A 13,451-nucleotide genomic window follows, 5' to 3' on the forward strand; every position below is an offset into this window, starting at 1 on the left:
TGTGTATTTATTAAAGTTAACCTCCTCTCCCAATTTATGATCACCACCTCATTCTACTAGTAGTAGCCAAGGCGAAAAAAGTTGTCGAGGTGCTGGACCTAGGCCACAGCACAGGCACAAAAGTTCGTAAAGAATTTCTTGTCAAATAAAGCGCACGTATTTCCTGGAAGCATGATGCAAAGGTATATTGAAATATGCATCCTTTATATTTATTTTGCGTTCTGTTGCAACATCTCTTTCTCAGAAGATGCAAACCTTCCATTTTGAAGTGTTTGTAAGGTATAAACGATTTAGATGCTTTAAGTTTATGACTGGCCTGTACCCGTCCCCCGATCCTTTTTGGGCACTAGAAACATTGCTTAAAAATTCTCCTTTTTTGCTGCGGACAGGTTGAATGGCACCCCCTTTCAGCATAGCTTCCACTTCCTGTGATATCAAATTTGTTTAATATGAATTTATACGAGCCTGATGGGGTTGTACTTTTTGGAATGGTGCTTTTAGAAAAGGAATTTTTAATCCCGAAACCCATTCTAACATTTCTGGGTCGTTGGTTATTTTCCGCCAGTTTTCCTGAAAATATTGCTGACTTGCTGCTATTGGATGTTTTCCAATCTTTTAATACACCAATCCGACATCTCCCGGGACCGTGCGAGAAAAAGAGTCTGCAGAATGTTGTTATGTCGTAAAGACATCGACGATGGAGAGGACTTGGGCAGAAGAGGGACGATTTTGATGACACGAGAGTTATGATAGGGAATAGAGAGAAAGAGATAAACAGAGATATATTGCAAACACGTTCTTATTTAACCTACTTTCCCGATATTAAACTGGCGACGAGAAGAAGGGAATAACAGACGAAGATTAAATTCGACAAGATTTAATTCTTATCTGTGCAGTAATTTTAAATTTTTATGCACTTGCGATGGCTGTTCGAAATCTTAATCTGCCAACCTTTCCAGAGTTTTCCACAGAAGATGTGTCTACACTCAGTTCGCGCTGGAAGAAGTATAAACAAAGATTTGAACTTTTGTGTCACGCTATTGGTGTCACAGATGAGTCTCAAAAACTAGCTATGTTGTTGAGTTGGAGATAGCACGTATGAAATATATGAAAATGTTAAGCCTGAACGTGAAGAAGATATAACATATCCGAATGTCATCGCGGCGTTAGAAAAACACTTCGAACCACAAGTAAATAAGAGTTACGAAACATATTTATTTCGCAATGTGATACAACAAGAAGATGAAACGATACATCAGTATTTTATACGATTAAAAGAACAAGCAGTAAAATGTGACTTTCACGATAAAAATTTGGAAATCAAAAGACAGGTTGAACTTTCTACTACTAACAACAAGTTACGTTTATATAGCTTCAGAAATTCTGATAAAACCTTGGAAGAAATACTGGTGACAGGAAAGACTTTAGAAAGCACCATATAGCAAGCATAAATTCTTCAAAAAGCACAGGCGAACGATACAGAGCGAATCAATGAATTGCGGTCGGTTTACACCGACCGCCAAGGTAAGCCACATTCTTTAAACCAACGAGAAATGAGTAAAAGAGGCCGACTTCAAAATGCTAGATGTTATCGTTGTGATGGACCATTTCCCCATCAAAACAGATGCCCTGTTGAAAACCAAATTTGTAACGCATGTGGAAACCACGGTCACTTTTCAAAATGTTGTAGAACCGAAACATATCGACATCAAAACACCCGAGCACGTCTGGGGAGGGGATCCTTTTACCAATCAAGACAGCCCTTGAATAACGTTACTCATTCGCCGTTAAACGATTTTTCTGCTATGCAAAATACCCTTGAAGCTGAAAGTGATGATGAAATGTTTTTTTCTATCCAAACTTTGTATGATTGTGAACATCCTATGATTAGTACTGTGTCTTATTCGTCTGATGTTGTGAATTCTCCATTCGATAGCACAGAAAACACAAGTAACAGTAACCACAGTTATAAGAATAGTAAGCAAAATTCTGATTTCCATACTGTTGTTAAATTAGAAGGAGTAAAAGTAAATTTTCTAGTCGATACAGGAGCTAGCATTAACATTCTCACATTGCGTACTTTCAATCAGTTAAACGAACGCCTTCCAAAAAAATTAAATCTACTCAAAACAAAAACAAGCGTCGTAACGTACGGAAGTGACACTTCAAATTTGAAAGTTTTAGGACGCGTTAACCTCTTAGTAAAAACCACCTCTAAAATGATTAACGCTCCATTTTCCCTGATCGACACTTCCCATAGAAACCTATTATCAGGCCGAACAGCAGTTGATCTTGACGTCATTCAGATGAAGAAACAAGTTTTTTCTTTACAAAATCAGCGAAGCATGCAGCCAAACTACAAAACACCTGATAAACTAAAATCAAAAGAAAACATTCCAACACACCTCTGCAGAGTTTTAGAAAGTTATAAAGATACTATGTTCAGTGAGAAAATCGGAAAACTGAAGGACTATCAAGTGCATCTTCACATAAATAACAACGTACCCCCAGTAGCGCAAAAAGAAAGACGCATACCTTGTGCTTTACGAAAGCAAGTCAATGCAGAAATCGCCAAAATGGAGAAAGCAGACATAATAGAAGATGTCACAAACAAAGCGACGCCATGGTTAAATCCGCTAGTTATTGTTCCCAAACCCGAGGGAGGAGTACGAATTTGTCTCAATATGAGAAAAGCAAACAAGGCTATTAACCGAACAAGATATCCAACCCCCATCGTAGAGGATTTAAAAATCAAGCTAAGTGGCTCAAAAGTATTTATTAAGTTAGACATGCGAAGTGCTTTTCATCAACTGGAATTATCCGAAGAGTCACGACCTATCACCGCTTTCCAATCCAAAACTCGAATAAAACGTTACACCCGCCTGATTTTTGGCGTGAACTCCGCGTCGGAAGAAATGCAACATGTGCTTAGATCCTTAATAGCAGACATTAATGGAGTTGAAAATATTGCGGACGATTTATTTATATTCGCAAAATCTCAAGAAGAGCACGACGTTATTTTAAACAAGGTATTAAAACGTTTCGAAGAGAAAGGACTCACATTGATCCTGGAAAAATGTGTATTCTGCAAAAGCAATTTAGAATTTTTTGGGCATATCTTCTCAGAAGAAGGTATGAAACCAAGCCCAAAGAAAATGAAACCATTACAAACATGCCTTAACCCGAAGATGTCAAGTCACTTCGAAGCTTTTTGGGACTCACCAACTACATGCAAACATACATACTGGACTACAGTACAATAACTTATCCACTTAGACAATTGATTAAAGAGAAAGCCGAATTGAAATGGACATCCGAATGTGAACATGCCTTTGCTACTTTGAAAAGCGCTTTGGGTAGTGAATCTTGCTTAGCATATTTTGATGAAAACAAAGAGACATTTATGTATACAGACGCTAGCCCATATGGTATATCCGCCGTATTGTTGCAGAAAAGCAAGGGTAAAGATGATGTTAAGGTTATATCTTATTCATCCAAATCCCTTACAGAAACTGAAATGAAATATGCGCAAATCGAAAGAGAATGTTTAAGCATAGTTTACGGATGCGAAAAAAATCGCTTGTACTTAATCGGTAGAGAGTTCACATATTCAACGACCATAAAGCATTAGTCAATCTCTTAAGTAACCAAAAATCCACGATACCTCTGCGAATCGAGCGACTAACATTTCGACTTCAAGGTTACAACTTCACAATAAAACATGTAAAGAGTGCAGAAAACTTATCAGATTACGCTAGCAGACACCCTTACACCTTTAGCGACGACAAAAAAACAACGGCATAGAAGAATATGTAAACTTTACAGCCACATATGCATGTCCAAAAGCGATTACCCTAGACGATATTAAAACACAAACTTCACAAGATAAAATATGTCAACATCTAGCCAGTATTATAGAAAAGAACAACTGGCACCTCCTAGACAAACCGACTAACTACCCTGATTTAAGAAGCAAAGAACTAGACGAGCTGAAGCATTACCGCAAGTTGAAACACGAACTCACCGTATCGAACAACAAAGACATTGTCTTAAAACAAAGACGCATTATCTTACCAAAACGCTACCATAACACTGCTGTTACATTAGCTCATCAAGGACACCAAGGTGTTCAGAAAACAAAAGAGTTACTCAGATCGAAAGTTTATTTTCAAGGAATAGACGATTTGGTTGAAAAGAAAATTTCAAACTGCATTCCATGCCAAGCTGTTACACCAACAAGAGCAAATGCGCCTATCAGAATAATGGATATACCAGAACAAGTTTGGGAAACTTTGAACATTGATTTTCTTGGACCATTTCCCACAGGATATGACCTATTTGTCGTGATCGACCAAAGATCTAAGTTTCCAGAGGTGGAATTTCTCAAGAGTACCAATGCTGAAACACTGATACCTTGTTTAGATAGAATGTTTAGCACATACGGTAATCCACGCAACGTTATCTCCGATAATGGCCCACCATTCAGCTCGCAGAAAATCAAATCTTACCTCAAACAAAGGGGAATAAAACACAGACGCATCACTCCACTATGGCCAAAGGCAAACGCAGAAGCAGAACGATTTATGCAACCGCTTAATAAAATAATGAGGACAGCTAAACTAGAACACAAGGATTGGAGGGAAGAAGTTCATAGATTCTTATTTGCTTACCGCTCCACACCTCATAGTACCACCAAAGTTGCCCCTTCAGAACTGATGTTCAATAGAAAAATTAGCTACTCAATACCATCAATAGACAACAAACTAACATACGAAAACCAGCAACAAGTAGCCACTGACAATGACAAAGCGGCCAAAATAAAGAACAAACAGTACGCAGATGAACGTCGACATACGAAAGAATCATCGTTATGTGAAGGAGACCGTGTCATTGTCAAGCAACTGAAGTACAATAAGCTTTCCACTCCTTACAGCATACAACCCTACAGAGTTACGAAAATAAATGACACAATGGTTACCGCTCAATCGGAAATTGACTCATCCAACATCACAAGAAATATTTCTCATTTTAAAAGTATCCCGACAACTGCACCAACTCATATCATTATAAAGGAGGAGGAAGACATAGAGCCACAACTTCCAGTATCGCAACCCGCAAACAAACCTCCATTCAGAAACTATACACCGCCCAACCAAAATCGAAAAATTTGCCCCAACATATCAAGAAGACCAGTTCACCAGTGGAGGAAATACTGAACACTATCCATGTTTAAATATTAGGACCATCTAAGACATTATGTTAAAGAAAGTTAGTTCAGCAGTCAAAACCCCTGACATTTTATATCAACGTTGCCTGCTGTTGTTTTGTTACATTTAGATACGGACCACGTGCATATCGTCTAGCGAAGGGGAAGATGTAATGAGGTAAAAACATCGACGATGGAGAGGACTTGGGCAGAAGAAGAGGGACGATTTTGATGACACGAGAGTTATGATAGGGAATAGAGAGAAAGAGATAAACAGAGATATATTGCAAACACGTGTTCTTATTTAACCTACTTTCCCGATATTAAAAATGTTAGTGTACACAAATTTCTAGCGCCTTCGGTAGTTTCGAAGCTCAAGCTGCGAAGAGTGGTTGTTATTTTTGGTTGCAGCTTTTATTTTAAGTTATAATTTGCCATAGATTACGGAATGGTCAATAAAATGAATGTGGATGAGTTAAAGATTTCCTCAGGCTTCGTGGTTTAAAGTTTTCAAGCAGAAAGGTTGAATTGGTAGCTAGAGTGTTTGTTGCTGCTAAGACCAATGTTCCATTTGTTAAAACAGCACAAGAGGTAGAAGGCCATCTTATGCAAAAATATCAAACCAAACTCCTACGTGGTAAGGTACTACTGCTTGATCCCAATTATTTAATTCAAAATGGGGCATGAATGTCGGATTGGTGTATTTGGAAACAACCGTTTTACAATAGGATGCACATTTTTTAACGCGTCCAGTGGAATAATATTCGGCACCTCTAATGGGTTTATGCTGAAAGAGGGTTCCCTAAATCCATCTTGTTTTCTTGGACAAGTTCTCCTTCCTTTATCAAATCTCCCCCCATTTTGCCGATTAAATGAAGGCCCTTTCGAAAAGGCTGTTTGTCTTTGTATCGATGACTATGAATGCAACACTTCTGACTAATTGATTCTACTTCTACGCGTTTTTTTTTATAAGAAACCTGGCGAATGTTTCCTAATCTATATAATAACACGCTAGGTGTGTCTGTCTGTGTGTCATATGTTAAATTTTCTGACGTTACGCCGCGACGTCAATAACACTACTTTTATCTTATATTAAATTAATGAAGCCATTACAGTGCACCTAAAACTTTGAGGCCATATAACTTGGAAACGAGATGGTGACATCAATGATTTTTCACCGTGTGGGTAACTAGAGATCACCTAGGATCAATTTGGGTAATTTTCCCAAACCTGCGTCCCCAAATTTGTTTTGGAATGGACGGGTTGATGACGTCATAAAAGAATCTTTAAACCCTAATATCTCTGCAACCGTTTGTCAAAAGTACATGTTCCTATACATTTTCTTGATCAGCGTTTCAAGATCTGTACGATGAAGGCAACAGGTATACAAATTCCTAAAAAGAATTTTTAAGGTTTTGACAAGTCTTTGCTGACGTCATCAAAATTTTTAAACCTTTATATATTCTTAACCGTTCGTCAATAACACATGATAATATATTCTTTCTCATCAGCGTTTTAATCTCTGCACATTACAGTAAAGAAACTAAATTTCGGCAAATTTTTTTGTATATGCACTGCTGACCTCAGCAAAAATCTAAAACAACCTATTTTTTCCATTATTCTTCTGCCTAAGTGGATTTCCATTTTGACTTTCGACTATTCTATATAATAATACGCCAGTTCTGTCTGTCTGTCTGTGACTTTTTCAAAGTGGATAAAATTTCTTTTAAATAAGTCTATAAAAAATCGCCTATAAATGTGTTCTGTAAATTAGCAAACTTTGACGTTAAAGCAATATTGACGTCAAAGGAAAGTATATTGAGATTAGTAAAGCCATTGCATTGCACTTTTAAATTTAAGGCTAAGTAACTTGGAAACGGGTGGAAATAACTGACGTCATTTCCTGCGTGGGTAACTAGGGACTACCTGGGACCGATTTGGGTAAGTTTTCCAAACCTGAATCCGTTTCGGAATGGCGTCATCAAAAAACCTTTGGGTTTTGGAATGGCGTCATCACAAATCATTTAAACCACCATATCTTCGTAACCGTTTGTCAAAAGTACATGATCCTATACATTTTCTTGATCAGCGTTTAAAGACCTATACGTTGAAGGCAACAGGTATACAAATTTCTAAAAAATAATTTTGTGTTTTCGCGGGTCTTTGCTGACGTCAGCATAATTCAAATAAGGCTCCTTTTTCATTTTTATACTGCCTCAGTGGATTTTTCCACGGGCCTTTATAATAATACGGAGAGTGCGCTGTCTGTGTGTCTGTTTGTCTGTAACAGGCAGAGTGGATGTGTTTCTTTTTCTCAAATGTCAAGCTTTCTAACGTTACGGCGCGACGTCAATGCATTTAGACTGCCGTCAACTTCTTTAAGAAGATTGGTGAAGCCATTGCATTGCACTTAAAACTTTGAGGTCAAATAACTTGGAAACAAGGTAGTGACGTCAATGATTTTTCACCGCGTGGGTAACTAGGGACCACCTGGGAGCAATCTGGGTAAGTTTCCCAAACCTGGGTAACTGAATCCGTTTCGGAATTAACGGATCGATGACGTCATCAAAAAACCTTCAAACCCTAACATCCCTGCAACCGTTTGTCAAAAGTACATGATCCTATACATTTTCTTGATCAGCGTTATGCGATGAAAGCAACAGGTATATAAATTTCTAAAAAAAAATTTTAGGTTTTGACGGACCATTGCCGACGTCAGCAAAATTTTTAAAACCTTATATCTCATAAACCGCTCATCAAAAGCACATGATTTTATACATTTTCCTGATCAGCGTTTCAACCTCTACATATTACAGACAACGAATAAACAACAAAAAATCTAAAACAACCTATTTTCGTAATGTCCTCTTGCCTAAGTGGATTTTTTCACGGGCCTTATCGACTAGTCTAGTTTTAATACGAAGCTTTTGTGTGTAGTAGTAGTAAGGAGTGAATATACCCAGTTTTTATAAATACAGTCGACGACCAAGGGAAATTCCCCTAAATGCCAATAACCAACACATAATAGTAGATACCAGAAATATATAACGAGGGAGGGAGGATGATGACGTGAAAATATTTGAAGAGGGAAACCGCATAAAAACATGGCGATTTAATAATAACATTAACCAACCATTGAAGGACGCCATCATGCGAAAAATCACACCAACGTAGACATGCGTGTGAAGGTGATATACTTATTTGGCTGCGATATTTACCGAGGGGGTGGCGATGTGGCCAATTATCACAATCCAAGAGCTCCGGGTCAATATCAAGTATGGCCGAAATCGAAGCTTTCATAGAGCAATGTGAGATGAAACGCCTTGATTTAGAAGATGCGGAGACGAAAGCCTACTTGCCACCAGAAAGGACTATCGAGACCCCGGTGCATATGAAGGTAAAATAATATTCAAGCACGTTCAGATCAAAATAATTTCTACGAGGGAACCCCTATTTGGATGTGGACCATTACCAGATTGGCTACGAAAGAAGAGATGTATATATGCCATGGACGGTGAAGATGCTAGAACAGACAGCTTGTGCTTTTGGAGATGCTTAGCTGTAAGAGAGAGAGCAGATGTAAAAAGAGGGACAGAGTTCCTTAAAAGGACAGCCGTCAAATTAGCTCGTGATTACTACGAGGAACCCAATCTAAAGATGGAAGAGGTACGTGCCACGAGGCTCTTGGATTTGGAGGGCATCGTCAAAAAATTCGAGATTAACATAAGAGTATTTGAACCAAAAACAAACAACGATAAGGCCCCATGGCGTCTCGTCTATGGACAAGGCCAGTACAAGAAGGGGTTGGAAACGATCAACATTGGTATGTTGGGAGGTCATTGTTTCTATACCAAGAAGATGGATGTATTGACGCAGCATTGGGAATGCGAGGTTTGTACACAAAGATTTACCAGATCCGAAAATCTCACACGACACAAGAATAACGAATGCGAAGGCATCAAGACCAAGATCATTTGCAAAAGTGAAAAGATCGAGCGCATGCAGAGTAGCTCTGAAAAGGTATTCTATCCCGATAAGGGTTTCAGTTACGCGGCATGCCAATGGATTGAGGCCATGTCAGAGCAAACAGGCCGACACATCCATCACGCGCTTTGTGGACATGGAGGAGAGCGTGTGATACGCGATGGTAAAGAGGTCTATAGGGTAGATGGGTATGATCCTCATACAAAGACAGTATACGAATATCACGGCTGTAAATGGCATGAATGCCCATGTCAACCATAGCGAAACAACGTAGATAAAAATAATTTCAATCGTACCAAATTTAAAGAAGACCACATTACGAAACTAGGCTACAATCTTGTCACTGCATGGGAGTGCGAAAAGCCTCCTAAGGCTAAAAGGTTATTCAAGAAAAAATTTCGACCCTATCCCCATTTCATCGTTTTTGATTTCGAGGCTCTCCTGGCACCATTGAACCAGCAGCAAACGTCTGATTTGACATATATTTCAGAGCATATCCCCGTCAGCGTAGCCATCCACGATAGCTTACAAGAACATCCTAACTTCATCATGAATGAAGACCCAAAGGTGCTTGTGCAAAAATTTGTTGAGCAACTGGAGCAGAGACAGATCCGGATTGTCCAAGAAGTTAAACGGATATATCCCAAGCCAGATGATTTCTATATGCTCCCGGAACAAACCCAAAATGCTTGGTACGAATGGATAAATCAAATGACGGTGATAGGCTTTAACAGCGGTAAATATGATATCAGCATGATAAAGCGGTACTTTGTTGAACGAATTGCGGATGATGATAATATCAAAGTGGCGAAAAAAGACAACGATTATATGTTTCTAACCACATCGAGGTTCAAATTTATCGATATTAAGAATTTCCTCGCACCAGGCCTGAGTTATGAAAAATGGTGCAAATCACTGGATAGCAATCTCGAGAAGCTCGTGTTTCCATATGAATGGCTAACATGTTATGAAACGTTGAACAATGTAGGCCCAGTCGACTATGATGCGTTTTATAGCACACTCAGTGGTAGAAACACCCTCTCACAAGAGGGTAACCAGACGTTCAGAGATGGGTTTTTTAAGAAGGGATGCATCACGATGCTGGATTGGTTAGCCGAATACAATATGGCCGATGTAGTCCCATTTGTTGAAGCCGTGGATAAGTGCAATACATATTACGAGGATGAGATTGACATTTTGAAGGATGCCGTGAGCATTCCGGGTGTGTCGATGCGGTATGTATTAAACAAATCCTTGCGGCTGAACCCGGATATAAAGCTTTATGCTCCGGGTGATCCATGTAAGCATAAATGCGAAGCTCATTGTACCAAGGCGTTATGCAAGGATTGTAAACAAGTTAAAAACGCTTGTACAATATGTACAAAGAACGAGGCCTATGAACTCCTCCAAACAGGCATGGTAGGTGGCCCAGGTATCGTATTTTGCAGGTACCACGAGAGGGATGTGATGGGTATTCGCTCACATATTTATACCGAGCCAAACAAATAAAAGACTATACTCGGGTATGACGCCAATATGCTCTACCCAAGCACACTACTACAAGATTTCCCTTGTGGTAAGGAGAAGCTGATAAAAATGGCAGACCCTGTTGGAGAATTAGATAATCTGGTGCAGAGCATTATAGACGGAGATCTCTTCGGGTTTGCCCAAGTTGATATTGAAGTCCCCACCGAGTTGTACGAAAAATTCAGTGAAATGTCCCCGTTATTTGTGGTTAGAGAGATCGCTGACAATCAAGTTCCGCAGCATATGCACAATTATTTAAACAAGACAAGGCGAAAACGTATACCGGGTACCAGGAAGCTGTTAGGGGTTATGAGAGCCGAGAAGATCCTGCTTTGTACTGACCTGCCTAAATGGTACCTGGAGCATGGTTTAAAAATTACGGCTTGCTACCAGCTACTCAAATACTCACGGGGTAAACCATTCGCTTGGTTTCCTGAGGAAATCGCGGATGCGCGTCGCCAAGCAGATAAAGACCCTGATAAGCGCGTCGCTGGCGATACTGCTAAATTAAAAGGTAATAGCTTCTATGGGAAAATGATTGAGGATCTTGCGAGACATAACAATACCACATTTACAAAAGATGAAAAGGTAGTAGATTCAGCTATGAGAAGCCCCTACTTGGAGGATCTTGAAGAAATTGGAGAGGCATACGAAGTAAGGCGGCTTAAACAAGGCGTTTTCATTAACAGGGCGTACCAATGGGGAATCCTAGTGTATTAATTAGCTAAATTGCGGATGCTCGAATTTTACTATAATTTTCTTGACAAGTACATAGATCGACGAGATTTCGAATATATTTACATGGATACCGATAGTGCGTATTTCGCGATCTCTAGTGATAACCTACGTAATGTTGTTCGTCCTGAACTACTCGAGCAGTACGATGAGGATGTGGCTCATTGGCTAGTCACCGATAAATATTCAAGTAGAACCGGAGGGTTATTTAAAGAAGAATTTATCGGATCGAGAATGATAGCGCTAACAGCCAAGTGCTATTTCGTCGAAGGTAAAGATGGTACGAAATTTTCTTGTAAGGGCATGTCAAAGAGACAAAATGAATTGACATGGTGTAGGTATATGGGAGCACTGAAGGGAGAGCTGGATACCGCAAAAGATGTGGGCTTCCGGGTTTATGCGTAAAGTCTATTTACTTCAGTTTTCAAACGAATTTGAACATTCTATTTGTCGTTTCTGGTATTTCACATATAAAAAATGGCTTAAAAGTGGTTTTCCTCAATTTTATTATGGTTATAAGACATGTCAAAATTTAACCACATAATTCTCCATGATATTGTGTGTATTTCAAATTTTTACTACATCGTAACAGACATTGTTTATTTTTCTATTCGTCATCATTTCAAAGAGATCTAGGGAGTAGTTAGGAAAAATAGCCAATATTTAAGGTTGAGATGTTATGAGACTATTGTCCTATTTTAAAAAATTGCCTGAAATGTTTTATCGTTTACACCACAGTTTACATATTGTTCCATTTTTTTTAATCAGCTACTTTACAAATTGGGAATATCTTACCAGTTGGTGCTATGCCTGAAGGAACTATCATATGTAATATCGAGGAAAAATCTGGTGATCGTGGTAAATTAGCCCGTGCATCTGGCGATTATGCAACTGTTGTTTCACATAACAGAGACACTAGAGTTACAAGGATAAAGCTTCCATCTGGCATAAAAAAAGCAGTTCCTTCTTTTAACCGAGCCAGTGTTGGCATTGTTGCTGGCGGTGGACGTATTGACAAACCATTATTAAAAGCAGGTCGTGCATATCACAAATACAAAGTTAAGCGCAATTGCTGGCCTAAAGTTCGTGGTGTTGCTATGAACGTAAGTCGTCCTCCGCACAGTCTGATAAAGTGTTTTATACTTTCAAAAATAAAGAAACTAAATTCAACATAAATTTATTTTATAAATTATTTTTTATAAATTTTTCAGCCTGTTGAGCATCCTCATGGTGGTGGTAATCATCAACATATTGGTTTCCCTTCAACAGTTAGACGTGATACCTCAGCTGGTCGTAAAGTTGGTCTCATCGCTGCTCGGCGTACCGGTAGGATTCGAGGTACTGCTAAAGTCAGAGATACTGAAAAAGATTAGCCGACGTGTCGATAAAGTCCGTTATTTGATGACGAATAAAATAAATCCAAAGTTAAAAATGTGTATTTATTAAAGTTAACCTCCTCTCCCAATTTATGATCACCACCTCATTCTACTAGTAGTAGCCAAGGCGAAAAAAGTTGTCGAGGTGCTGGACCTAGGCCACAGCACAGGCACAAAAGTTCGTAAAGAATTTCTTGTCAAATAAAGCGCACGTATTTCCTGGAAGCATGATGCAAAGGTATATTGAAATATGCATCCTTTATATTTATTTTGCGTTCTGTTGCAACATCTCTTTCTCAGAAGATGCAAACCTTCCATTTTGAAGTGTTTGTAAGGTATAAACGATTTAGATGCTTTAAGTTTATGACTGGCCTGTACCCGTCCCCCGATCCTTTTTGGGCACTAGAAACATTGCTTAAAAATTCTCCTTTTTTGCTGCGGACAGGTTGAATGGCACCCCCTTTCAGCATAGCTTCCACTTCCTGTGATATCAAATTTGTTTAATATGAATTTATACGAGCCTGATGGGGTTGTACTTTTTGGAATGGTGCTTTTAGAAAAGGAATTTTTAATCCCGAAACCCATTCTAACATTTCTGGGTCGTTGGTTATTTTCCGCCAGTT

The 13,451-nt window shown here is 38.9% G+C and overlaps 1 protein-coding gene across 1 annotated transcript; it reads left to right on the forward strand.

The window, feature by feature from the left end:
* The first annotated feature begins 12,197 nt into the window (after positions 1 to 12,197).
* Positions 12,198 to 12,884, forward strand: LOC130636138 (60S ribosomal protein L8-like). The gene is made up of 2 exons (XM_057445764.1): positions 12,198 to 12,555; positions 12,664 to 12,884. The coding sequence occupies exons 1-2, from the start codon at positions 12,259 to 12,261 to the stop codon at positions 12,823 to 12,825; spliced, it is 459 nt and encodes a 152-aa protein (XP_057301747.1). The 5' UTR covers positions 12,198 to 12,258; the 3' UTR covers positions 12,826 to 12,884.
* The last annotated feature ends 567 nt before the right edge of the window (positions 12,885 to 13,451 follow it).

This window comes from Hydractinia symbiolongicarpus, chromosome 3 (genome assembly GCF_029227915.1).
Source record: "Hydractinia symbiolongicarpus strain clone_291-10 chromosome 3, HSymV2.1, whole genome shotgun sequence".
Taxonomy (NCBI): Eukaryota; Metazoa; Cnidaria; class Hydrozoa; order Anthoathecata; family Hydractiniidae; genus Hydractinia; species Hydractinia symbiolongicarpus.

Bases quoted from the DNA above. Each gene is read 5' to 3' on its own strand.
- LOC130636138 (XM_057445764.1), top strand. From the start codon at position 12,259: ATGCCTGAAGGAACTATCATATGTAATATCGAGGAAAAATCTGGTGAT. The intron at 12,556-12,663 runs GTAAGTCGTCCT...TAAATTTTTCAG, and splicing joins TTCGTGGTGTTGCTATGAAC to CCTGTTGAGCATCCTCATGG.